The 26,294-nt window shown below is 39.6% G+C and overlaps 1 protein-coding gene and 1 pseudogene across 1 annotated transcript; both read left to right on the forward strand.

The window, feature by feature from the left end:
- The first annotated feature begins 6,350 nt into the window (after positions 1-6,350).
- On the forward strand, positions 6,351-7,282 carry LOC120858157 (olfactory receptor 8S1-like). The gene is given in 2 exon segments (XM_040234022.1): positions 6,351-6,537; positions 6,540-7,282. Coding segments are annotated over 2 exon segments (930 nt in total).
- An 8,727-nt stretch (positions 7,283-16,009) lies between these two features.
- Positions 16,010-21,622, forward strand: LOC120858092 (annotated as a pseudogene).
- The last annotated feature ends 4,672 nt before the right edge of the window (positions 21,623-26,294 follow it).

A 26,294-nucleotide genomic window follows, 5' to 3' on the forward strand; every position in this document is an offset into this window, starting at 1 on the left:
TGGCATTACTGACTCGATGGAAATGAGTTTGAGCAAGTTCCAGGAGTTGGTGATGGACAGGTAAGCCTGGTGTGCTGCAGTCCACGGGGTCACAAAGAGTTGGACAGGACTGAGCAACTGAACTAACTGAACTGACACCCAAATATGGAACAGTGGATTGCTTCCAAATTGGGAAAGGAATGTGTCAAGACTGTATACTGTCACCCTGATTATTTAACTTATATGCAGAGTACACCATGCAAAATGCTGGGCTGAATGAATCACAAGTTGGAATCAAGATTTCTGGGAGAAATATTAACAGCCTCAGATATGCACATGATACCACTCTAATGGCAGAAAGTAAAGAGGAACTAAAGGGTGATAAGGGTGAAAGAAGAGAGTGAAAAAATCTGCCTTAAAAATCAACATTCAAAAAACGAAGATCATGGCATCTAGTCCCATCACTTCAGGACAAACAGAAGGGGCAAGAGTGGAAACAGGGACAGATTTTCTTTCCTTGGGATCCAAAATTATTGCACTCAGTGACTTCAGCCATGAAATCTGAAGACACTTGCTCCTTGGAAGAAAAGCTATGACAAACCTAGACAGTGTATTAAAAACCAGAGACAACCACTTTGCCAACAAAGATTCATATAACCAAAACTATGCTTTTTCTCAGTAGTCATGTATAAATGTGAGAGTTGGACCAGAAGCAAGGTGGAGCTTTGAAGAACTGATGCTTTTGAACTGTGGTGTTGGAGAAGACTCTTGAGAGTCCCTTGGACTGCAAGGAGATCCAACCAGTCAGTCCTAAAGGAAATCAACCCCGAATATTCATTGGAAGGACTGATGCTGAAGCTGAAGCTCCAATACTTTGGCTACCTGATGCGAAGAGTTGACTCATTGGAAAAGACTCGGATGCTGGGAGGGATTGGGGGCAGGAGGAAAAGGGGACAACAGAGGATGAGATGGCTGGATGGCATCACCGACTTGATGGACATGAGTTTGAGTGAACTCCAGGAGATGGTGATGGACAGGGAGGCCTGGCGTGACACAACTGAGCGACTGAACTGAACTGAACTGATTATATACTTTATATATAAGGTGTGTATATACATACATACATACATATATATATATATATATATATATGGTATATATACCTTAACAAACTCTTTTTAAAATTCACTATATACTAACAATAGAAGCTCTAGAAACTTAAGGTTTAATTTCCTCAGAATGGTTATCTGCTCTCATTTAATTATTATAACAGACAATCCTATTGTGAAAATATGGAAAACTCAAATGTACACTCAAAAATGACCTAGAGATCAGTACTGTGTCATAGCTCAGCTCCGGTGACAATCCCTAAAGCACATTCTCTGCTCCATGTTACCTGAGGAAAATGTCAGCTTTTCAGCAGATATTTCTTAAAGACTTTATTATTCTCCTTTCTCCCCCACCTCCCCAAAGGCTAATAAGAGTTCTCTTCTAGGTTTTAAATAATTGCCTTAATCAGAAACTTCAAATATTGTCCTGGAAAGAATCCCCTGTGCCTCCTACTAAGTTTAACTTTCCAGTTAACTGGAAACTGCAGTTAGATAGCCAAGAGCTTGGCTTCAGGCTGAGACTTCAGGGAATACAGGGCAATATTCCAGCTTCCACTGGGTCCCAAACTCAGCCCTTGGCTACAGAAGAAGCACAGATGGCCTTCTGATTGGTTCTATTGGAGAGTTCTTTCTTTAAGTGATGCTCTTAAAAGAGTATTTAGAATCACAGAGGAAATGAATGAAGAGAAGACAAGTTACTGTACTTGAGATCATGTAAGAAGATTTTAATGAAATACATGCCTGTTGTTCAAAATATGAGCTTCTTTAGATAAATCTTCCTTATCATTCTATACCATGCCCTGTATTGCAGAATGACAGCACTCTAGGTTAAGTCATTCAGGGAACAATCCTGATAACTGTGGCATACCTATTGCTTCCAGAGCTTGAAGTATTCTAATTTCCTTCACTTGCTAATGGCAAAGAGAAAAAGCTATATACTCAATAATAAAGAGTCAGCCTCTCGTGACAGAGGTTCCCTTGTAGGGAGACTTTACCTATGACCTGTCTACCCAAGATGGAAAAGACAGAGTATGTGGAGCTGCTTCCTCCAAGAAGAGCCAGGAGAATGGTAATATCTTCTCTGATTTTCTGGTGTTCCCCCCTATTTTTCTGCTTATAAAGTTCTGTGTTTGTTTTAATTCTTCTGCCTATCCTCTCCTCCACCTCCTCCTCCTGCCACTTCATGATACAGTTCATTAGTTCAAAACCTGGAGCCGCCCATTCCTCATCCCTCAGGTAGAGGTGGAAATATCCTTCTCTTTGGCAGGCCATCTCCCCTGGATAGGACTCTGATACCTGCTTCTCCAAATGGGGCATTTGTACAGCTGCCTTGGACACCTTCTCTGAAAGGTCTTTCTTCCCTCTCTGCTTAACACAAAGGACAGTAACACTTTAAAACCTGGGCATCAATCCTCTCCTGTTTCAGGATCCCAAAAGATTGCAGAAAGCTGAAGCCTGGAATGAAATGAAGGTATCGGTGATAGATATTACAATATTTGAGGTACCTATTTATCTGCTTTCTCAGTACTCCAATTAGGAGAACTGTAGTAGGTTTTTTTCCATGATTGAAATCACCCTCATGTCTATTCACTTCAGAGATACTGTGAACAGTGCAAGGATGCATAGGAGAGGGGAATCCTGACAAGCAGTTCAAATGGATGAAGTTTGCCTTTGGTCCTTCCTGCTTCCAGGGCTGAAATCCTTCTCAAAGTTCAGGTTCCTCTCTCTTGCACCTAGGGTCTGACTGTTACCCCTCAATATGCTGGATGCCTCAAGTCACTTCGTCCAGTCCGACCTTCCACACACACACCTTTCATTCACTTCTTCATTCCAGAAACTCCTCTTAGCAGCCAGTTCAAGCAGGGCTCTTCACCAGACACCTAAAAAGTCTCTCATTTTATAGAAACCTGCTGTCAAATAACTGATCCAAGCAAGCTTGGGTAACTAAGATAATATCTCCATCAGAGTTGTTCCTCTTAACTTTGGACTTAATCCAAAATTGGTGAAATACATTTGGATTTTCTCTATTAAACAGGTGAATTAGGGAAGATGTTTATTTTAGTGAACCTTCTGAGAACTATAAAATAGAGACATATCCAGTATCCTACTTCATCTCTTTGTAAGAGATACAGATCATACGGCCAGATGCGCCATGGATAGGAAGTGTCTGTGTTGACAAAATGGTGACCCAAGTGCTGATCTAAGACACTTCCGAAATCCACTTTTTACATCTCCTACCCATCCACAATTAACCTCTCAGTTTCTCCCTTTAGTCTTTTTCTGCTCTCTCTCAAAATATTATAAATATTATATATTTAAATATTATTATATTACATTATAGTATTTAAGATAATATACTATATTATAATATATTATGTAATATATTCTAATACATTTATACATTATAAATATGATATCTATATTAAAAATATTATAAATCTGGCATCAATCTTCTATACTTCAGGATTCAATGAAGTCAATATCATCCCTTTCTAAAAATGACTGCAAATTTGGTTTATTTTATGCTTAATGATAGAATTTAAATGAAAAGAGTTGTTCCTAATCATTAAAGAAAGTTCAGATATCAATTTGAGATACTGTTTAGAGATGGCAAGGGAGTAGGATATTCCTTTCTAAGTGATAACTTGAAAATCATGTAAGAGAAGTAGCTGCCACCTTATTCCCACAAAATGTGGGTGTCAGGCAGGACAGAAAGTGATTCTCTGCAGATGCTATGGTGTTCTTAAGAAAGCTTGATGCCCCTGTGAACACTGTGGACACTGGCCAGGTCCCCTTTTGTGAATGAAAGTGAAAGAATGGAATCAGTTTTCAAGATAGCCATTCAATAAATATTTTGAAATATCTAAATCATTGGAAAGACTTGCTTTCACTCATCATTTATTTTGCCTGTCAAAATTCAAGATACTGCTTTCAACAGTATTTACATTTCATCCATGCAGGATCCTCAAAAGACATATCTCCAGCTGATTATGCTTCACCATCACTGGGTCTAAGCTAACATCCCAAAGACATTCAAAGGTGAACACTGCCCTCTATTCTGACACATAGGTAACCTAGACTTGAATCTAAGATGGACTTCAGCTTGGGTTTATGGGATTGTTAATGAAATCAAAATTCAAACTTCTCTTGACATAAGTTAGCACCTAGTAACAAAGCCTTTGACTGTGTGGATCACAATAAACTGGAAAATTCTGAAAGAGATGGGAATACCAGACCACCTAACCTGCCTCTTGAGAAATCTGTATACAGGTCAGGAAGCAACAGTTAGAACTGGACATGGAACAACAGACTGGTTCCAAATAGGAAAAGGAGTACATCAAGGCTGTATATTGTCACCCTGCTTATGTAACTTATATGCAGAGTACATCATGAGAAACGCTGGACTGGAAGAAGCACAAGCTGGAATCAAGATTGCTGGGAGAAATATCAATAACCTCAGATATGCAGATGACACCACCCTTATGGTAGAAAGTGAAGAGGAACTAAAAAGCCTCTTGATGAAAGTGAAAGAGGAGAGTGAAACAGTTGGCTTAAAGCTCAACATTCAGAAAATGAAGATCATGGCATCCGGTCCCAACACTTCACGGCAAATAGATGGGGAAACAGTGGAAACAGTGTCAGGCTTTATTTTGAGGGGCTCCAAAATCACTGCAGATGGTGACTGCAGCCATGAAATTAAAAGACGCTTACTCCTTGGAAGAAAAGTTATGACCAACCTAGATAGTATATTCAAAAGCAAAGACATTACTTTGCCAACTAAGGTCCGTCTAGTCAAGGCTATGGTTTTTCCTGTGGTCATGTATGGATGTGAGAGTTGGACTGTGAAGAAGGCTGAGCACCGAAGAATTGATGCTTTTGAACTGTGGTGTTGGAGAAGACTCTTGAGAGTCCCTTGGACTGCAAGGAGATCCAACCAGTCCATTCTGAAGGAGATAAGCCCTGGGATTTCTTTGGAAAGAATGATGCTAAAGCTGAAGCTCCAGTACTTTGGCCACCTCATGTGAAGAGTTGACTCATTGGAAAAGACTCTGATGCTGGGAGGGATTGGGGGCAGGAGGAGAAGGGGACAACTGAGGATGAGACAGCTGGATGGCATCACGGACTCGATGGATGTGAGTCTGAGTGAATTCCAGGAGATGGTGATGGACAGGGAGGCCTGGCGTGCTGCGATTCACAGGGTCACAAAGAGTCAGACACAACTGAGCGACTGAACTTAACTGAACTGAACAGATTTCTGGCAAGCTGGAAGGGTCAGAAACAGGGTTCTCTGAATCAGCAAGATTATGTTCTTGGGAGGACAGAAGACTACTACGGGATCAGATTGTGGATTGACAGACAAAAACAGAATGCCTGTAAATTAGCCTCAAAAGGTCCAAGTGAGGCAGGAATCTTCACCTAAGACAGTGACTTACCATGTAGAAATTAGGCTTCAAAATGGTTATTAGTATCATCATTAACATAAACTACTAACCATCTGGTCTTCTTGGACACAGCTGATACTTTAAATAATAGGATGCAATAAAAGTTTAAATGAAAATTATGAGACTCTTTCCATTTTGACCCTCCTGGGAAAACAGAATAATGTATCCACAACATGAATGCAAGAGCTTCTTGCAGCAATGGCAAAATCGCTTGTGGATTATAAAAAAATTAGAGTGCATCAAAGGGTTTTGCAATGACATGAGACAGCACACCTGTGTAGATAACAGCATCCTTGAAATTCAACAATAGTAGCCCCTATGAAACATAGATAGACTGCATAGCAACACTGAAATATTGCTGACAGGCATTACTATAACTCAAGCCACTGGACTAAAAGGATGAGACTGCTCAGAGTCATCATCAATCTTAGCAAGGTTTTAAAGAAATATATATATATACGACTGAGAAACTGAAAAGAGAAGAAAAGGTTTAGAAAATCACTGCAGATATGTGCTAGAATTTTCAGGATTTCTAAACTGTAAAATGGATGGAGCAGAATCTAAATACTATGAATGTGTAGGTAATCCAGAGATATTCATTTTTATATGAATCTCTGAGGTATGTGAAGACTGAAAACCAAGAGAAGTTATAACAAAACAGGATGAAAACACTTACTGAGATACAGATAGGGCAGTTTTGAGATGTCTGAGCACAGAGTCTAGGCAGAGTAGAGAGGAACGTATAAGAAGAGGAGTGAAACTCTGAAAAAGACAGGATATCTCATCTCTCTATTTTATTTCAAGGAAACAGCCTCCACAAATGGCCTTGAGGAACCACAGCACCATCACCGAGTTCATCCTCACTGGGCTCTCAGACGACCCCCACATGCAGGCTCTGCTCTTTGTGCTCTTCCTGGTGATTTACCTCCTGACCGTGCTGGGGAACCGGACGATGCTGCTGATCAGGGCTGACCCCCACCTCCACACGCCCATGTACTTCTTCCTGAGTATCTATCATTCCTGGACCTCTGCTTCTCCTCTGTCACTCTGCCCAAGCTCCTGAAGGACCTCCTGTCTGAGAAGAAAACAATCTCTGTCAAGGGCTGCCTGACTCAGGTCTTCTTTGTGTTTATCACTGCAGGGACTGAAGCTTTTCTTCTCTCAATGATGGCCTATGACCGCTATGCTGCCATCTGCCACCCACTGCTCTATGGCCAGCTGATGAGCACCCAGCTCTGTGTAAAGCTTATACTGGCTTCATGGGGTCTGGCCTCTCTCAATTCAGTCGTCATTGTGCTTTTGGCTATTAACCTGGACTTCTGTGAGGCACAAACCATCCACCACTATACCTGTCAGCTGCCCTCCCTCTTCCCTCCGTCTTGCTCTGATATCTCTATCAATATAGACATCCTGATCTGCTCCATCTTACTACATAGTCTTGGAACCTTCCTCCCAGTCTTCTTCTCTTATGCTTGCATTGTCTCCACCATCCTGAACGTCAGCTCCGCCACAGGCAAAAGCCAGGCCTTCTCCACCTGCTCCTCCCGCCTCATTGTGGTGATCCTGTTCTCTGGGTCAGGTTTGACTCGCTATCTCACGCCCACTTCCGGTTCCTGCCTAGATTTGCTCTCATCCTTGCAGTACAGTGCAGTCACACCCATGCTGAACCCCCTCGTCTACAGCCTAAAGAACATGGAGGTGAAGGCAGCTGTGAAAAGGACATTGGGGAAACACTTGCAATATTTTAAGTAGTGAACAAGAACATAGAATAAAAGGAAATGAGTTTGTGTTGCCAAGTGCTTGAACTTAAGGTAGAATTCTAGACCACTAACTGTAAGGGAGCCCTCTACCAGCCTCTCCTCTCCCTGGGTATACTGAGAATGAAAAATAAAATACAAGAAATTTTATCTCATTTTTATCTGTTTTTCTTTCTACCCTCTGGTCTGTTTTTCCTTCTACCCTCTCACACAACCACCATCACTTTCTTTCTAGAATTCGGTTAGATGTTGTATCTTCTGAATTAATCATTTATGTATTTTATCTTGACACTTTGTTTTTTGTCTTATTGATCAACTTTGTTAAGGATTTTATTCAATTTATTGTCCTCTATGGTATTTAACTATTTTTATTTTCTTTTTATAATTTTAGACATCTTGAATATATACTTATGAATTTAAACCATAAGAACAAAGCATGTTGACAGCTCCCATGAAAGATTACAGATTTATTTTACTTTAACAGTCTCCATCTTCTCTCTGCCACTTTAATTCACTCCCTTCCTGCTTTTTTTTCCTACTTTCTGGGATTATTGTTTCTGGGTATCGTTCATGAATTATTGCTTTACATTATGTGACTTTTTTTGAGGGAGGGGCTTCTGCAATGGCTTAGTGGTAAAGAATCCACCTGCAATGCAGGGGACACAAGAGACATGAGTTCAGTTCCTGGGTTAGGAAGACCCCCCAAAGAAGGAAATGACAACCCAATCCAGGATTCTTGTCTGGGAAAACAGAGGAGCCTGCTGGGCTACAGCCCATGGGGATGCAGAGTTGGACATGACCGAGTGACTAAGCATGAGATGGGACTTTTTAATCAATTATATTATGGAGTTTAGTCATAATTTCTATAGTTCTTTGGTCTCATTCTAATTTTAAAATTATTTAGTACTGACAAGTATTCCTTTTACAGAACATTTATCCAGTTTTACTTCCCTTTTCATTAGAACACAATGGTTAGGTGCATTGCCTTAAGATCCCAGTTGCCTATATTCATACCCTTGCTCTGCCCATGTAAGCTTTATGACTCCAATAAATTACTTAACTTTTCTGTGTCAATTTCCTATAAATAATATAGCAATAATATCTAAATTATAAAGACACTGTGGGTATTAAATGAAATGAACATATAGAGCATTAGAGCACTAATACCCAACATTTGAGTGTTACCCATCATTATTTATAAGTTCTTTCTTTCATTCTGCTTTTATTTTGTTGTAATGTGCACTCATCTAGATTTTCTTAAAGAAATGGACATTATTAAATCTAAACACTGCATGTTTGTGAATCTATTTATTTTGGAAGGTAGCTATGCTCACCACTATACCACCAACACTGCACAATCTCTTTATTTTGACCCTACACATAAATGAATACTCCTAATTGTAGAATTTGGGAGTTCTCATCATTTTACATCTGTATAGATGATATATTATTATCTGGTATTTAATGTTCTTTAGAGTGTAAGGACAGTAGGAGATTTTTGTCACAAACAAAAGACAGAAAACAAAGTAACACAAAGACAGCATAAAAATGATATTTAAAAAGTTTAAAAATTACAACATGCAAAAATCCTTAACAAACTTCTAGCAAACAGATTCCAACAACATATTAAAAAGATCATACCTCATGACCAAGTGGGCTTTATCCCAGGGATGCAAAGATTCTTCAATATCTGCAAATCAATCAATGTAATACACCACATTAACAAATTGAAAAATAAAAGCCATATGATTGTCTCAATAGATGCAGAGAAAGCCTTTGAAAAAATTAACACCCATTTATGATAAAAACCTTCCAGAAAGCAGGAATAGAGGAACATACCTCAACATAATAAAAGCTATATATGACAAACACACAGCAAACATTCTCCTCAATGGTGAAAAATTGAAAGCATTTCCCCTAAAGTCAGGAACAAGACAAGGGTGTCCACTTTCACCACTACTCAACATAGTTTTGGCCACAGCAATCAGAGCAGAAAAAGAAATAAAGGAATCCAAATTGGAAAAGAAGAAGTAAAACCCTCACTGTTTGCAGATGACATGATCCTCTACATAGAAAGCCCTAAAGACTCCACCAGAAAATTACTAGAGCTAATCAATGAATATAGTAAAGTTGCAGGATATAAAATCAACACACAGAAATCCCTTGCATTCCTATACACTAATAATGAGAAACTAGAAAGAAAAATTAAGGAAACAATTCCATTCACCATTGCAATGAAAAGAATAAAACACTTAGGAATATATCTACCTAAAGAAACTAAAGACCTATATATAGAAAACTATAAAACACTGATGAAAGAAAACAAAGAGGACACTAATAGATGGAGAAATATACCATGTTCATGGATTGGAAGAATCAATATAGTGAAAATGAGTATACTACCCAAAGCAATTTATAGGTTTAATGCAATCCCTATCAAGCTACCAACGGTATTTTTCACAGAGCTAGAACGAATAATTTCAAAATTTGTATAGAAATACAAAAAACCTCGAATAGCCAAAGCAATCTTGAGAAAGAAGAATGGAACTGGAGGAATCAACCTGCCTGACTTCAGGCTCTACTACAAAGCCACAGTCATCAAGACAGTATGGTACTGGCACAAAGACAGAAATATAGATCAATGGAACAACATAGAAAGCCCAGAGATAAATCCACACACATATGGACACCTTATCTTTGACAAAGGAGGCAAGAATATACAATGAATTAAAGACAATCTCTTTAACAAGTGATGCTGGGAAAACTGGTCAACCACTTTTAAAAGAATGAAACTAGAACACTTTCTAACACCATGCACAAAAATAAAATCAAAATGGATGAAAGATCTAAATGTAAGACCAGAAACTATAAAACTCCTGGAGGAAAACATAGGCAAAACACTCTCCGACATACATCACAGCAGGATCCTCTATGACCCACCTCCCAGAATACTGGAAATAAAAGCAAAAATGAACAAATGGGACCTCATTAAAATTAAAAGCTTCTGCACAACAAAGGAAACTATAAGCAAGGTGAAAAGACAGGCTTCAGAATGGGAGAAAATAATAGCAAATGGAGCAACTGACAAAGCATTAATCTCAAAAATATACAAGAAACTTATGCAGCTCAATGCCAGAAAAATAAACGACCCAATCAAAATATGGGCCAAAGAACTAAACAGACATTTCTCCAAAGAAGACATACAGATGGCTAACAAACACATGAAAAGATGCTCAACATCACTCATTATCAGAGAAATGCAAATCAAAACCACAATGAGGTATCATTTCATGCCAGTCAGAATGGCTGCAATCCAAAAGTCTGCAAGCAATAAATGCTGGAGAGGGTGTGGAGAACGGGGAACCCTCTTACACTGTTGGTGGGAATGCAAACTAGTACAGCCACTATGGAGAACAGTGTGGAGATTTCTCAAAAAACTGGAAATAGAACTGCCTTATGACCCAGCAATCCCACTGCTGGGCATACACACTGAGGAAACCAGAATTGAAAGAGACACATGTACCCCAATGCTCATCGCAGAACTGTTTATAATAGCCAGGACATGGAAGCAACCTAGATGTCCATCAGCAGAGAAATGGATAAGAAAGCTGTGGTACATATACACAATGGAATATTATTCAGGGATTAAAAAGAATACATTTAAATCAGTTCTAATGAAGTGGATGAAACTGGAGCCGATTATACAGAGTGAAGTAAGCCAGAAAGAAAAACACCAATACAGTATACTAATGCATATATATGGAATTTAGAAAGATGGTAACGCTAACCCTGTATGTGAGACAGCAAAAGAGACACAGATGTATAGAACAGTCTTTTGGACTCTATAGGAGAGGGCGAGGGTGGGATGATTTGGGAGAATGGCATTGAAACATGTATATTATCATATGTGAAATGAATCGCCAGCCCAGGTTCGATGCATGATACAGGATGCTCAGGGCTGGTGCACTGGAATGACCCACAGGGATGGGATGGGGAGTGAGGTGGGAGGGGGGTTCAGGATGGGGAACACATGTACACCCATGGTGGATTCATGTCAATGTATGGCAAAACCAATAAAATATTGTAAAGTAATTAGCCTCCAATTAAAATAAATAAATTTATATTAAAAATAAATAAAAATTACAATATCATAGAAAATTTCAGAATGCATACAAGAATAACAGAAATATAAATTCATCAAATAAAAAAAACAGACATTTCTGATGAAAGAAATTGAAGAAGACACAAATAAATGAAACATTGACTGGAAAGGAAGATTTAATATTGAAAATACCTAGACTACCTAAAGTTGTCTACAGTTTCAATGGAATCTCTAGCAACATTTTCAGTGGCATTTTCCACTAAACAGATAATACTAAAATTTGTATGGAACCACAAAAGATCTCAAATAGCCAAAGCAATCCTGAAAAAGAAACATAAAACTGCAGATATCACACTTCTTGACTCCAGACTTTATTGAAAAGCTACAGTAATCAAAACATTATCGTACTGGCATCAAGCCCCACCTTGGTGCTTCCCAGGTAGTGTTAGTGGTAAAGAACCCATCTGCTAATGCAGGAGACAGAAAAGACACGGACTCAATCCCTGGGTTGGGAAAATCCCCTAGAGGAGGAAATGGCAACCCACCCCAGTATTTCTGCCTAGGAAATCCCATGGACAGAGGAACCCGGTGGGCCACAGTCCCTGGGGTCCCAAAGAGTCAGACATGACTGAGAGACTGACTAACACACTGGAATAAAAACTGACACATAGGTCAATGGGACAGAATCAAAAAATAATCCCTCACAGGTATGATTAACTAATATTTGACAAGGGAGCCAAGAATACACATTGGAGAAAGGACAGTCTTTTCCATAAATGATACTAGGGGGGAAAGGGTATTCACATGCATAAGAATAAACTTGGATGATTATCTCATAATAATAAATTAGTTGCTCAGTCATGTCTGACTGTTTGAAACCCCATGGACTATAGCCCACCAGGCTCCTCTGTCCGTGGAATTCTCCAGGCAAGAATACTGGAGTGGGTAGCCATTCCCCTCTAGAGGGGATCCTCCTGACCCAGGGATTGAACTCAGGTCTTCTACGTTGCAGGATTCCTTACCATCTGAGCCACCAGGGAAGCCATGAGGGAAGGTATTTGAACATCAAATACAAAAATCAACTCAAAATGGATATAGAGAATTATATACATACAATGGAATATTATTCAGCCACAAAAAAAGGAAATCCTGCCATTTATAACAACATGGATGGACCTTGAGGGCATTATGCTAAGTGAAATAAGTTAGAAAGGGAGAGACAAACACTGTTATGATCTCATTTCTGTGTGGATTCTAAAGACATCAGACTCATAGAAACAGTTTAGAGTGGTGGTTGCTGGGGTTAAGTGGTATGTAAATGGGGGTATGTTGGGCAAAGGGTACAAACTTCCAGTTATAACATGAATAAGTTCTGAGTTTCTAGGGTAGAACATAGTGACTACAGTTAACAATACTTTATTGTATACTTGAAAGTAACTGTGAGAGTAGAGCTTTAATGCTCTCATTATAACAACATCAAGAACAAAATGGTGATTATGTGTGGTCGAGGATATGATAACTAACTTTTTATTGTGGTAAAATATTCTGCAATATATACATGGACCAAATCATTATACTATATACCTTAAACTTACACAATGTTATATGTCAATTATATTTCAATAAAGCTGAGGCAAGTTCAGAACAAATTAAATACTTAAATGTAAGGCATGAAACCATAAAACTAATAGAAGAAAACATACAGAATACACTTCTTGGCTTTGACCTGGGCAAAGATTTTTTGATATGACACCAAAAGTACAGGCAACAAAAGCGGTAACAGGAATAACTGGGACAGCATCAAACTAAAAAGATTCTGCAAAGTGAAGGAAACAGTCAACGAAATGAAAAGGCAACCTATAGAATAACAAAATATTTGCAAACCACATGTCTGATAAGGGTTAATATTTGAAATATATAACAAATTCACACAACTCAATAGCTACATAGATACCTATACAGATTCATACATACATACATGATTTTTAAATGGGTAAAAGATCTGTATAGACATTCCTCCAAAGACATATAAATAGCCAACATATACATGAAACCCCATGAACCTCATGAAACCTTGAGAACCCCATGAACAGTATGAAAAGGCAAAAAGATATCACACTGAAAGATGAACTCCCCAGGTTGGTAGGTGCCCAATACACTACTGGAGAAGAGTGAAGAAATAACTCCACAAGGAATAAAGAGACAGAGCCAAAGTGAAAAAAAATGCCCAATTGTGGATATGACTGGTGATGGAAGTAAACTCTGATGGTATAAAGAACAATTTTGCATAGGAATCTGGAACGCTAGGTCTATGAATCAAAGTAAATTAGAAGTGGTCAAACAGGAGATGGCAAGTGTGAACACCAACACTTGGGTGCAATCTCAAAAATGAAAGAATGATTTCTGTTCATTTCCAAGGCAAGCCATTGAATATCACAGCAATCCAAGTCTATGCCCCAACAAGTAATGCTGAAGAAGCTGAAGTTGAACAATTCTATGAAGACCTACAAGACCTTCTAGAACTAACACCCAAAAAAATGTCCTTTTCATCACAGAGGACTGGAATGCAAAAGTAGGAAATCAAGACATACCTGGAGTAACAGGCAAATTTGGACTTGGAGTACAAAATGAAGCAGGGCAAAGGCTAACAGAGTTTCGCCAAGAGAACGCACTGGTCATAGCAAACACCCTGTTCCAACAACACAAGAGAAGACTCGGCACATGGACATCCCCAGATGGTCAACATCAAAATCAGATTAATTATATTCTTTGCAGCCAAAGATGGAGAAGCTCTATACAGTCAGCAAAAACAAGACTGGGAGCTGACTGTGGCTCAGATCATGAACTCCTTATTGCAAAATTCAGACTTAAATTGAAGAGAGTAGGGAAAACCACTAGAGCATTCAAGTATGACCTAAATCAAATCCCTAATGATTTTACAGTGGAAGTGACAAAAAAAATTCATACCAGTTAGGCAGCATCACTATGAACAAAACTAGTGAAGGTGATGGAATTAGTTGAGCTATTTCAAATCCTAAAAGATAATGCTGTGAAAGTGCTACAGTCAATATGCCAGCAAATTTGGAAAACTCAGCAAGGGCCAAATGACTGGAAAAGGTCAGTTTTCCAATCCCAAAGAAGGACAATGACAAAGAATGTTTGAATTATCACACAATTGAACTCATCTCACACTCTAGCAAAGAAATCCTCAAAATTCTCCAAGCCAGGTTTCAACAGTACATGAACCATGAACTTTCAGATGTTCAAAGTGGATTTAGAAAAGGCAGAGGAACCAGAGATCAAATTGTCAACATCCACTGGATCATCGAAAAAGAAAAAAGTTCCAGAAAAACATCTACTTTTGCTTTATTGACCATGCCAAAGCCTTTGACTGTGTAGATCACAACAAACTGTGGAAAATCCCTCAAGAGATGGGAGACCACCTGACCTGCCTCCTGAGAAATCGGTATACAGGTCAAGAAGCAACAGTTAGAACTGGACATGGAACAACAGACTGGTTCCAAATTGGGAAAGGAGTACATCAAGACTACATATTGTCACCCTGCTTATTTAACTTATATACAGAGTACATTGTGTGAAACCCCGGGGTCGGTGAATCACAAGCTGGAATCAAGATTGCTGGGAGAAATATCAATAACCTCAGATATACAGATGATACCACCCTTATGGCAGAAAGCAAAGAAGAACTAAAGAGCTTCTTGATGAAAGTGAAAGAGGAGAGTGAAAAGGCTGGCTTAAAACTCAGCATTCAAAAAACAAAGATCATGGCATCTGGTCCCATCACTTCATGGCAAATAAATGGAAAAATAATGGAAACAGTAAGACTTTTTTTTTTTACTCCAAAATCACTGCAGATAGTGACTACAGCCATGAAATTAAAAGATGCTTGCTGCTTGGAAGAAAAGTTATGACCAACCTAGACAGCAGATTAAAAAGCAGAGACATTACTTTGCCAGCAAAGGTCCATCTAGTCAAAGCTATGGCTTTTTCAGTGGTTGTGTCTGGATGTGAGAATTGGACTATAAAGAAAGCTGAGGGCCAAAGAATTGATGCTTTTGAACTGTGGTGTTGGAGAAGACTCTTGAGAGTCCCTTGGACTGCAAGGAGATCCAACCAATCTATCCTAAAGGAAATCAGTCCTGGATATTCATTAGAAGGACTGATGTTGAAGCTGAAACTCCAATACTTTGGCCACCTGATGCAAAGAACTGACTCATTGGAAAAGATGCTGGGCAAGATTGAAGGTGGGAGAAGAAGGGGATGACAGAGGATGAGATGGTTGCATGGCATCACAGAATCAACGGACATGCGTTTGAGCAAGCTCAGGGAGTTGGTGATGGACAGAGAAGCCTGGTGTGCTGCATTCCATGGGGTCACAAAGAGTCTGACATGACTGAGTGACTGAACTGATCTGATGCACACAAGAGAGAAAGAGGTTAAAAAAAAAAAGACAGAGAGAGGCAAAGACAGAGTTAGAGAGACTGAGAAACAGCAAGAGAGGAGGAATGAGTAGAAGTCACCGACTTTTCATAAATCAGTCCACATGTTAGAACCCAATCTCATTGTCCATCCACTAAAAACAGTGGGGATTATACAAAGATGTGTAACCAGGAACCAGGAACCCTGGGAGCTACAATGGGAGCAGCCCACCACATAAGCCAAGATGAAACACTCAGATCTGAATCTAAACACAATAAGGGGACCTGGAAGGCTGTAGGCCGGAGAGGACAATGTCTGAATTTCATTTAATTTAAACTCTCCCACAGGGGGACTGGGAAACAGGCAGGAAGGGGAGTGAGTGACTTTCCCTAGGCTTGTTGCAGTTTTGTTCTGTGCTACAGTATCCCTTTATGTAATCCCTCCTTTGCTAAGTCTGTCCATGAACCATGTGTAATACCAGCCTATGGGCTTTACAGGCAATGTAGGTGTTTATACGTCTATACACCTGATGGTCTCCCTAGGAAGTAGACATCAGAATGACCTCATTGTGCAGATGGGTAGCTTGGGGACTCTGAGAGGCATGTTGCTTGTCAAGGGACACATCACTGATGAGAAGGAGAAGCTGGGTCTGAACCCAGCTATGTCTTTAGAGTTGGGGTCCTTATTGCACCCAGACCTCCCTGAAACCATGGAGTGGGTTGTATTGGTATCACTGTGCACGGACATGGCATGGGGTTGGGGGTAAACAGTCATCAGTGCAGAGGTACCCTTGGGAGTTTTATGTAAGTGGTAAGTCCAGATAAGGGGATCCCAGGAAGTGACCTCAATTCCCTGGCAATGAAACCAACGAACTCAAGGGAATTCAGTAAGTGAACAGATAAAATGAAAAAGAAAGTGAAGTCGCTCAATCATGTCAGACTCTTTGCAACACCATGGACTGTAGTCTACCAGGCTCCTCTGTCCATGGTATTCTCCAGGCAAGAATACTGGAGTGGGTTGCCATTTCCTTCTCCAGAGGATATTCCCAACCCAGGGATTGAACCCGGGTCTCCCACATTGCAGGCAGACGCTTTACCCTCTGAGCCACCAGAGAAGCTAGGGCTTATCAAATGTAAAGTTTGCTGCAATTCAAATAACCCTCTGCTCAATTTCATATCACTAAAATTATACGAACACTTAAAATTTGTATTTTATTTTAAGTAGTCAATATGCCCAGAGCAACTAGCTAGGTGCTGCAGAAAATAAATGGCATTTGCCTACAATTTACTTATAATAACACATTAGGTAAAGACTTGTAAATGTGAAAAAGGAATAAAATAATAAAATTTAAGCCTTTTTAATTTCACAATTCTAGACCATTAAGTACATTCACAACACTATACAACCATCACCACTGTCTAGTTTCAAAATACTTTATTCTTCCAAATAAAACCCTTTATCTGATGCATGCAGTCCCCAATTCCTCCCTCCCTCAGCCCCTGGCAACCCTTAATCCCCTTTCTTTCTCTGTTTCTTTACATATTCTCAATGTTTCCTATAAATGAAATTATACAAAAGTGGTTTTTTTGTGTCTGCCCACATATTTAAGAGGAACTGGTGAATTTTTGGTTTTGTTTTTATCTGAAATAGCATTTTTGTTACTTGAAAGGGAAATCCAGATGGATTAAAGATGAAATGTACAAAATGAAGCCATTAGTAAATATGTGCATAAAATTGGCATACACACATTGTTCTAAGTGTGACACCAAAGGACATGAAACAGTTTACTCCTCCTAAAAAGGAAAAGTCATGTGAGAAAGAACATATGGAAGAGAAACAGACTCACAGACATAGAAAACACACTTGTGGAGAGAACAAGATGGAGCAGGAGTAGGTGGACATGGAGATGCTCTCTCTCCACGGATACATCAGGAATACACCTTCAGACACAGAAGTGCATGCACAACAGCAGCTGAGAGCAGCTGTTCTGAAATGAATATACAGAAACAAACATATAGAACCAATGGAAAAGAATATACCATTTCAGCTCAGTTCAGTCACTCAGTCGTGTCTGACTCTTTGCGACCCCATGAATCGCAGCACGCCAGGCCTCCCTGTCCATCACCAACTCCCGGAGTTCACTCAGACTCACATCCATCGAGTCAGTGATGCCATCCAGCCATCTCATCCTCGGTTGTCCCCTTCTCCTCCTGCCCCCAATCCCTCCCAGCATCAGAGTCTTTTCCAGTGAGTCAACTCTTCACATGAGGTGGCCAAAGGACTGGAGTTTTGGCTTTGGCATCAGTCCTTCTAAAGAACACCCAGGACTGATCTCCTTTAGAATGGACTGGTTGGATCTCCTTGCAGTCCAAGGGACTCTCAAGAGTCTTCTCCAACACCACAGTTCAAAAGCATCAATTCTTCGGCACTCAGCTTTCTTCACAGTCCAACTCTCACATCCATACATGACCACTGGAAAAACCATAGCCTTGACTAGACAGATCTTTGTTGACAAAGTAATGTCTCTGCTTTTTAATCTGCTGTCTAGGTTGGTCATAACTTTCCTTCCAAGGAGTAAGCGTCTTTTAGTTTCATGGCTGCAATCATCATCTGCAGTGATTTTGGAGCCCAGAAAAATAAAAGTCAGCCACTGTTTCTACTGTTTCCCCATCTATTTGCCATGAAGTGATGGGACCGGATGCCATGATCTTCGTTTTCTGAATGTTGAGCTTTAAGCCAACTTTTTCACTCTCCTCTTTCACTTTCATCAAGAGGATTTTTAGTTCTTCTTCACTTTCTGCCATAGGGGTGGTGTCATCTGCATATCTGAGGTTATTGATATTTCTCCCAGCAATCTTGATTCCAGCTTGTGCTTCCTCCAGCCCAGCATTTCTCATGATGTACTATGCATATAAATTAAATAAGTAGGGTGACAATATACAGCCTTGATGTACTCCTTTTCCTATTTGGAACCACTCATCATTAGAGAAATGCAGATAAAAACTCAATGAGATATCACCTCACACTGGTCAGAATGGCCATCATCAAAAATCTACAAACAATAAATGCTGGAGAGGGTGTGAAGAAAAGGGAATGCTCTTGCACTGCTGGTGGGAATGTAAATTGACACAGCCACTATGGAAGGTGGTATGGAGATTCCCTTAAAAACTAGGAAACAAAAATTGAAAAGACACATGTCCCATTCTTCATCGCAGCACTATTTACAATAGCTAGTACATGGAAGCAACCTAGATGTCCAATGACAGATGAATGGATAAAGAAGTTGTGGTACATATACCCATTGGAATATTGCTCAGCCATAAAAAGGAAGGCTTTGAGCCAGTTCTAATGAAGTGTATGAACCTAGAACCTATTATACAGAGTGAAGTAAGTCAGAAAGAGAAAAATAAATGTCATATTCTAATGCATATATATGGAATCTAGAAAAATGGTACTGAAGAATTTATTTAAGGGCAGCAATGGAGAAACAGACATAGAGAATAGACTTATGGACATAGGAGGGGGAAGAGAGGGTGAGAAGTATGGAAAGAGTAACATGGAAACTTATATTACTATATGTAAATTACATAGCCAATGGGAATTTGCTGTATGGCTCAGGAAACTCAAACAGGTGCTCTGTATCAACTTAGCTAGAGGGATGGGGTGGGGAGGCAGATGGGAGGGAGGTTCAAAAGGGAGGGGTTATATGTACCTATGGCTGATTCATGTTGAAGTTTGACAGAAAATAAAAAATTCTGTAAAGCAATTATCCTTCAATTAAAAAATTAATTAATTTTAAAAAAAAGACTTGCGGTTGCCTAGGAGAAGTGGAGGGTGAGGGTTGGATTGGGAGTTTGGGACTAGCAGATGCAAATTATTATACAGAGAATGGATAAGCAACAAAGTCCTATTGTATAGCACAGAGACCAATACTCAATATCCTATAATAAATCATAATTGTTAAATGTACAGAGAGATGCTCAACTCAATAGCAACTAAAAAATATTAAGTTAAAACAGCAAAGAGATGGCATTCCACACCTGATAGATGACCAAATATTAGCTAACAATTATTTATGAAAGAAACTTACAAGGATTATAGTGAAAGTTACATCATCTCCATTGCATGAGTACTTGATCAAATTATACCTACATATAAAGACTCTGATGCTGGGAGGGATTGGGGGCAGGAGGAGAAGGGGATGACAGAGGATGAAATGGCTGGATGACATCACCAACTCGATGGACGTGAGTTTGAGTGAACTCCAGGAGTTGGTGATGGACAGGGAGGCCTGGCGTGCTGCAATTCATGGGGTCGCAAAGAGTCGGACATGACTGAGTGACTGAACTGAACTGATACACTATGATCCAGATATATTCATCCAGGTATAATTCTCTAAAATATAATCATATAAATTCTTGAGGAAACATGTATTAAATGTTTATTGCAGACAATACTGTCCAACTTTCAATGTTCCACACTCTTGGCCTGGACTTCCTCGGCTTCCTGTTTGCCTTCCCTGCCTCTTTCTCATCTTCTCCAATAACCATAGCATCCAGGGACTGGGCTGAGCAGGCAGCAGAATTTTCTAAGAAATAACTTCTCCAAGATGTCCAATCTGGTGAATGTCTCATGATGAGAGCCACAGGCCGACGTGCTAATTCAGACACGGATTGGTGAAATCTAGCCACTCCAAAGTCTAAAAACAAGTGAGAAAAATTTCTGCCACCCAGGAGAAGAAAAGCACCACACTCTAGCAAAACCACTGCTAAGTTATCCACTAGCACCGTAAGAACTCAGAAGGAGCTAGCTGAAATAACCTTGATTCTCCCCTCCTAACTTGCTGGGCCAATGGAGACAACACTGATGAGTGGAAATCGACTACACTTGGTCCACCAGGTTCTGTATGTGAAAGCGATATGTTCTTTCTGGATATCACATTTTCATCTTATTGTCCACACCAAATATTTCCTTTTAAATTTTTTATTTTATATTGGAATATAAGCTGGCTAAAATGTTTGGCTAGTTTCAAGGGTATAGCAAAGTGATTCAGTTATACATATACATGCATCTCTTCTTTTTCAAACTCTTTTCCCATTTAGGTTATTATGGAGTATTGAGTAGAGTTCTCTGTGCTACACAGTAGGTCATTGTGGGTTATCTATTTTAAATAAAGCAATGTGTGTCTTTCCCTCAGTGGTAAAGAATCAGCCTGCCAATGCAAGAGACTAGTGATTGATCCCTGATCCAGGAGGATTCCATGTACCTTGGAGCAAATAAGCCCATGTGTCAGAATTATTGAGCCTGTGCTCTAGAGTCCAAGAGCCACAACTAATGAGTCCACATGACACAACTCCTGAAGTCAGCGTACCCTAGGCCCTGTGCTCCTCCACAAAAGAAGCCACTGCAGTGAGAAGCCCATGCACCACAAGAAAGTAAGCCCACGCACTACTAAAGAGTAGCCTCCGCTCTCTGCAACTAGAGAATACAGCAACAAAGGCCCAACACAGTCAAAAATATATAAATAAATAAAAATTTTTAAAAATATAATACAATGTTCTGCACCAGAACCTATAACAGCAACATCCACAGTCCAGGAATCATCTGTCTGGACATCCTTAAAGACAAACAGAGTATCTTTGACAATTTCAAAGGTTTTGCTGTCAGTTTGTTCTTTTGACTGACTGCAACCCTGTGGATCCTCTGCTCAGATGTATAGACATTCAGTATTTGATCAATAGTGCAGAAAATGACAGGATAACTGGTAAGTGGACCAAGAAATATACAACATAAATCATAATTTCTGTGCAATGTTAAGGAACTGAAGGCATCTTATCAGGATGCTGCAAATCTTCAGAGCCTCTACTTACAAACTCTGTGGACATCTTACACTGATTCTGCTCTCTGCTTTGTCCTTTGAAGACTGGGAGACTCCCCCAAAACATAAATGCTACCAAGAACAGAATTTTATAGCTATAGACACTTATGTTTAAAATACCTACTTGCAAGTTGTTTTTTTCCTCTGTAAAAATATGTTTTTATATACTACAAACACTGGTCCTGAACCTATAAAATATTAGAGTGCATTTTAGCCTAATTCATTATTTTCATGAAGTTAAAGACTGGAATCAAGACTGCCGGGAGAAATATCAATAACCTCAGATATGCAGACGACACCACCCTTATGGGAGAAACTGAAGAACTAAAGAGCCTCTTGATGAAAGTGAAAGAGGAGAGTGAAAAAGTTGGCTTAAAACACAACATTCAGAAAACTAAGATTATGGCACCTGGTCCCATCACTTCATGGCAAATAGATGGGGAAACAGTGGAAACAGTGACAGACTTTATTTTTGGAGCTCCAAAATCACTGCAGATGGTAACTGCAGCCATGAAATTAAAAGGTGCTTGATCCTTGGAAGAAAAGTTATGACCAACCCAGACAGCATATTAAAAAGCAGAGACATTACTTTGCCAACAAAGTTCCGTCTAGTCAAAGCTATGGTTTTTCCAGTAGTCATATAGATGTGTTGGACTGTAAAGAAAGCTGAGTGCCAAAGAATTGATGCTTTTGAACTGTGGTGTTGGAGAAGACTCTTGAGAGTCCCTTGGACTGCAAGAAGATCCAACCAGTCCATCCTAAAGGAAATCAATCCTGAATATTCATTGGAAGGACTGATGCTGAAGCTGAAACTCCAATACTTTGGCCACCTGATGTGAAGAGCTGACTCATTTGAAAAGACCTTCATGCTGGGAAAGATTGAAGGTGGGAGAAGAAGGGGAAGACAGAGGATGAGATGGTTGGATGGCATCACCAACTTAATGGACATGAGTTTGAGTAAAGTCCAGGAGCTGGTGATGGACAAAGAAGCTTGGCATGCTACAGTCCATGGGGTCGCAAAGAGTCGGACACAACTGAGTGACTGGACTGAACTGATAAAAGACTAGGAATTATGTAATTTGTATTAAAATGCAGATATATTTCTGACTATGCAGTTTAAGCTTTTGCAAAATAAAAAAGTTCTACTTTTTACTTTTGTCAGTTCATAATAAGATTTCCTATTACCATTTGTAGCTCAGAGAACACCTAACATACATCTCAAATATAAAAGAAACACTTCTGAAGGCACTAAAAAATTGTTTTTTGCAACCTTATTTTTGGTGGTGGGAAATTGGAGATAAATTGGAATTAGTTAGGCAATCTGTTTTAGAGAGATAAAGGCTAAGCTGTTACAGAAGAGATCCCAAAATAAAATGAATCAAACAAAATAAAAGATTATTTTCTCCTAAGTCCAGAGATGTATTAGAGAGTCCAGAGTTAAAAACCCAAGTTCCATCGATATTGTTGCTTTGTTATTTCCTAGGTATTTATTCAATCAACCATCATTCAGTCAGTATCGCTGGGAAAGACTGATAATTTTTCATCAATACTTATCTTTCCCTTCTACCTTTGAACATGTCCATGTTTTAGACACTTGACTATTCATGTAATATGGAGACCACATTTTTCGGTCCCATGTGGTCAAAGGTGCGTAACAGTAAATGAGTTGATAAATGCTGAAGCTGGATAATGGATGCAGAAGGATTATTACACTATTCTTCTTACTCAGCATATTAAAAACAGAGACATTGATTTCTGACAAAGGTCTGTACAGTCAAGGCTAGGGTTAGTAGGCACGTATGGTTGTGAGAGTTGCACCATAAAGAAGACTGAACACTGAAGAACTGATGCTTTCAAAGTGTGGTGCTAGAAAAGACTCCTGAGAGACCCTTGGACATTAAAATCAAACCAGTCAAACCTAAAGTAAATCAACCCTGAATATTCATTGGAAAGACTAATGCTGAAGCTGAAGCTTCAATACTTTGACCACTTGATGCAAAGAGCCAACTCATTGGAAGAGACTTTGATGCTGGGAAAGATTGAAAACAAAAGGAGAAGGACGAAATGGTTAGATGGCATTGCCAACACAATGGACATGAATCTGAGCAAACTCCAGGAGATAGTGAAAGACAGGTGAGCTGAGCGTGCAGCAATCAATGGAGTTGCAAAGAGCTGGACACAACTTAGTGACTGAAAAACAATCCTTAAATTTTTCAATAATAAAAATTTTTATGACAGTTAAATTTTTTAAGCTTTTTTACCTTGATAAAATTGAAGTTAGATGATTTAAAATGTGTTGGAGATTGCGAGTGAAATGACACAAAGACAAGACACACAAAGACACACAAGAGACAGACACAACTCTGGCCAGAGGAAAAAGAACTGCGCAAGCAAGTGAGCTTGCGGTTTATTTATATATAGCCCCCCTGGGCAGAATTCCAGACTGTATGACTAAGCCTTCTCAGTATAGCGCATGTGCATAAATGTTATCGTACAGCAAAAGGGAGTGAAATTTCTGCTTACTGCAGAGTCTGTCCAGAGCCCTTTCTTTCTTCTTATCACAAGAAGGGAATGTTCCCTCGTTTGCAAGGGACCATTAAACTCAAGGCTGGGTCCAGACTCCTTGGCAGAACGCCTCATTTGCAAGCACGTTCAGCCCAAGCAGAGTCCCGTTTGCAGGCACATCTCCTGCTTCCCTATTGTGGCTGCATTAACCCTTCAAAAATGTTCTGTTAATTTCTGCTATACGTCAAAAGATTCTGGAATACACACATATATACATTCTTTTTTTATATTCTTTTCCATTATGGTTTCTGACAAGATATTGAAATACTTCTCTGTGTTGTACAGTTGGACCTTGTTATTTATCCATTTTATATATACTAGTTTACATCTGCTAACCCAAAACTTTTTACAGCTTTTAATCTATTTGGATTTTTGTGAATTACAATAAATTAAAGAATCAATTTTGGATAACATAATAAATTTGTATTTTCTCCTGTTATCATGAAAATATCTTTAATATAGTTTTTCACTTTTAAAATACCTTTTCCATATTGTATCTTTTATCATTGCATGGTCAGTTGCTTCAGTCATGTCCAACTCTTTGTGACCCTATGGACTATAGCCTGCCAGACTCCACTATCTATGGGATTCTCCATACAAGAATACTGGAATGGGTTGCCATACCCCCTCCAGGGGATCTTCCTGACCCAGTGATTTAACCCACATCTCTTGGGTCTCCTGTATTGGCAAGCAGATTCTTTACTACTAATGCCACCTGGGAAGCCCAGCTTTTATCATTATATTTCCATAATCATAAACATTACTTACAATTTAACAAAAACAGGACTTCCCTGGTGGCCCAATGGATGTGAATCTGCCTGCCAGTGCAGGGGACACGGGTTCAATCCCTTGTCAGATAAGACATCACATGCTTCAGGGCACCTAAGCCCACACACCACAACTTCTGAGCTCTTCAATCTAGAGCCCACAAGATGCAACTACAGAGCCCACGTGCACCTCCTGAAACCTGCAAGCTCTAGGGCCCGTGAGCCAGAACTAATGAAACCGTGTGCTGCAACTACTGAAGCCTGTGTGCCTATAGCCTGTGCTCTAAAGAGAAACCACCACCACAAGAAGCAGCACTGCAACAGAGGGGTAGACCCAACCATCCGCAACCAGAGCAAGTATGCACGTAGCAATAAAAACGCAGTGCAACCAAAAATACCAAAGTAGTTTCCTGAGACATACAGCAAATTCCCGTTGGCCATCTATTTTACATATGGTAATGTAAGCTCCACAGGGGCTCTGTATCAACCTAGAGGGGTGGGATGGAGGTGGGGGTGGGGAGAAAGGAGGGAGGTTCAAAAGGGAGGGGATACATTTATACCTATGGCTGATTCATGTTGAGGTATGACAGAAAACAACAAAATTCTGTAAAGCAATTATCCTTCAACTAAAAATAAATTTCTAAAAAATATCAAACAAATAAATAAATATTTTTTTCAGTTAACAAAAACAGAAGGAAAGGAAGGAGGGAAGAGAAGAAGGAAGGAATTCCAAGATTTAGAACTAAGAAATCTTAGAACTCTATATTTTTATCTTGAGAAATTCTTGGCCACCCAAGGGTACCTCTTAGATGATGCAACTCACTGAAACAAGAATAACATGGGGAAGAAATAGTTGGCCCAGGAACTCATTTAGATCAGTGCAGGCCTCCTATCTAAGGGCCTCTCCAGGGACCATCAACAATCTCCAAGGTCTAGAGCTGAGATCAAGTCCCTCTGGTCATTGTTAATTTGGAGGCAAAGTCAAGAAATCTTCCTGTTGGACAGAATGGCTACAGGGATATTTCCTTGCTCAGAAGCACCACCTCTGCATCTTCTAAAGGAAGGACAAAGTTCAGGGAAGCCCAGGAAGCCTTAACCGTATTTGTGGCTTTTGCTCCAGTGTTGGAAAGGATGCCATTCAGGCAGCCTCCACTAAGAGCATCTCTTGTTGGCCTAGAGAACACAGGTGAAGACAAATATTATTCTCATTCAACTCCATTTTCTCCTAAAACTATCCATTCCGAAAACTCACGAG

This window comes from Oryx dammah, unplaced genomic scaffold, assembly GCF_014754425.2.
Source record: "Oryx dammah isolate SB20612 unplaced genomic scaffold, SCBI_Odam_1.1 HiC_scaffold_29, whole genome shotgun sequence".
NCBI lineage: Eukaryota > Metazoa > Chordata > Mammalia > Artiodactyla > Bovidae > Oryx > Oryx dammah.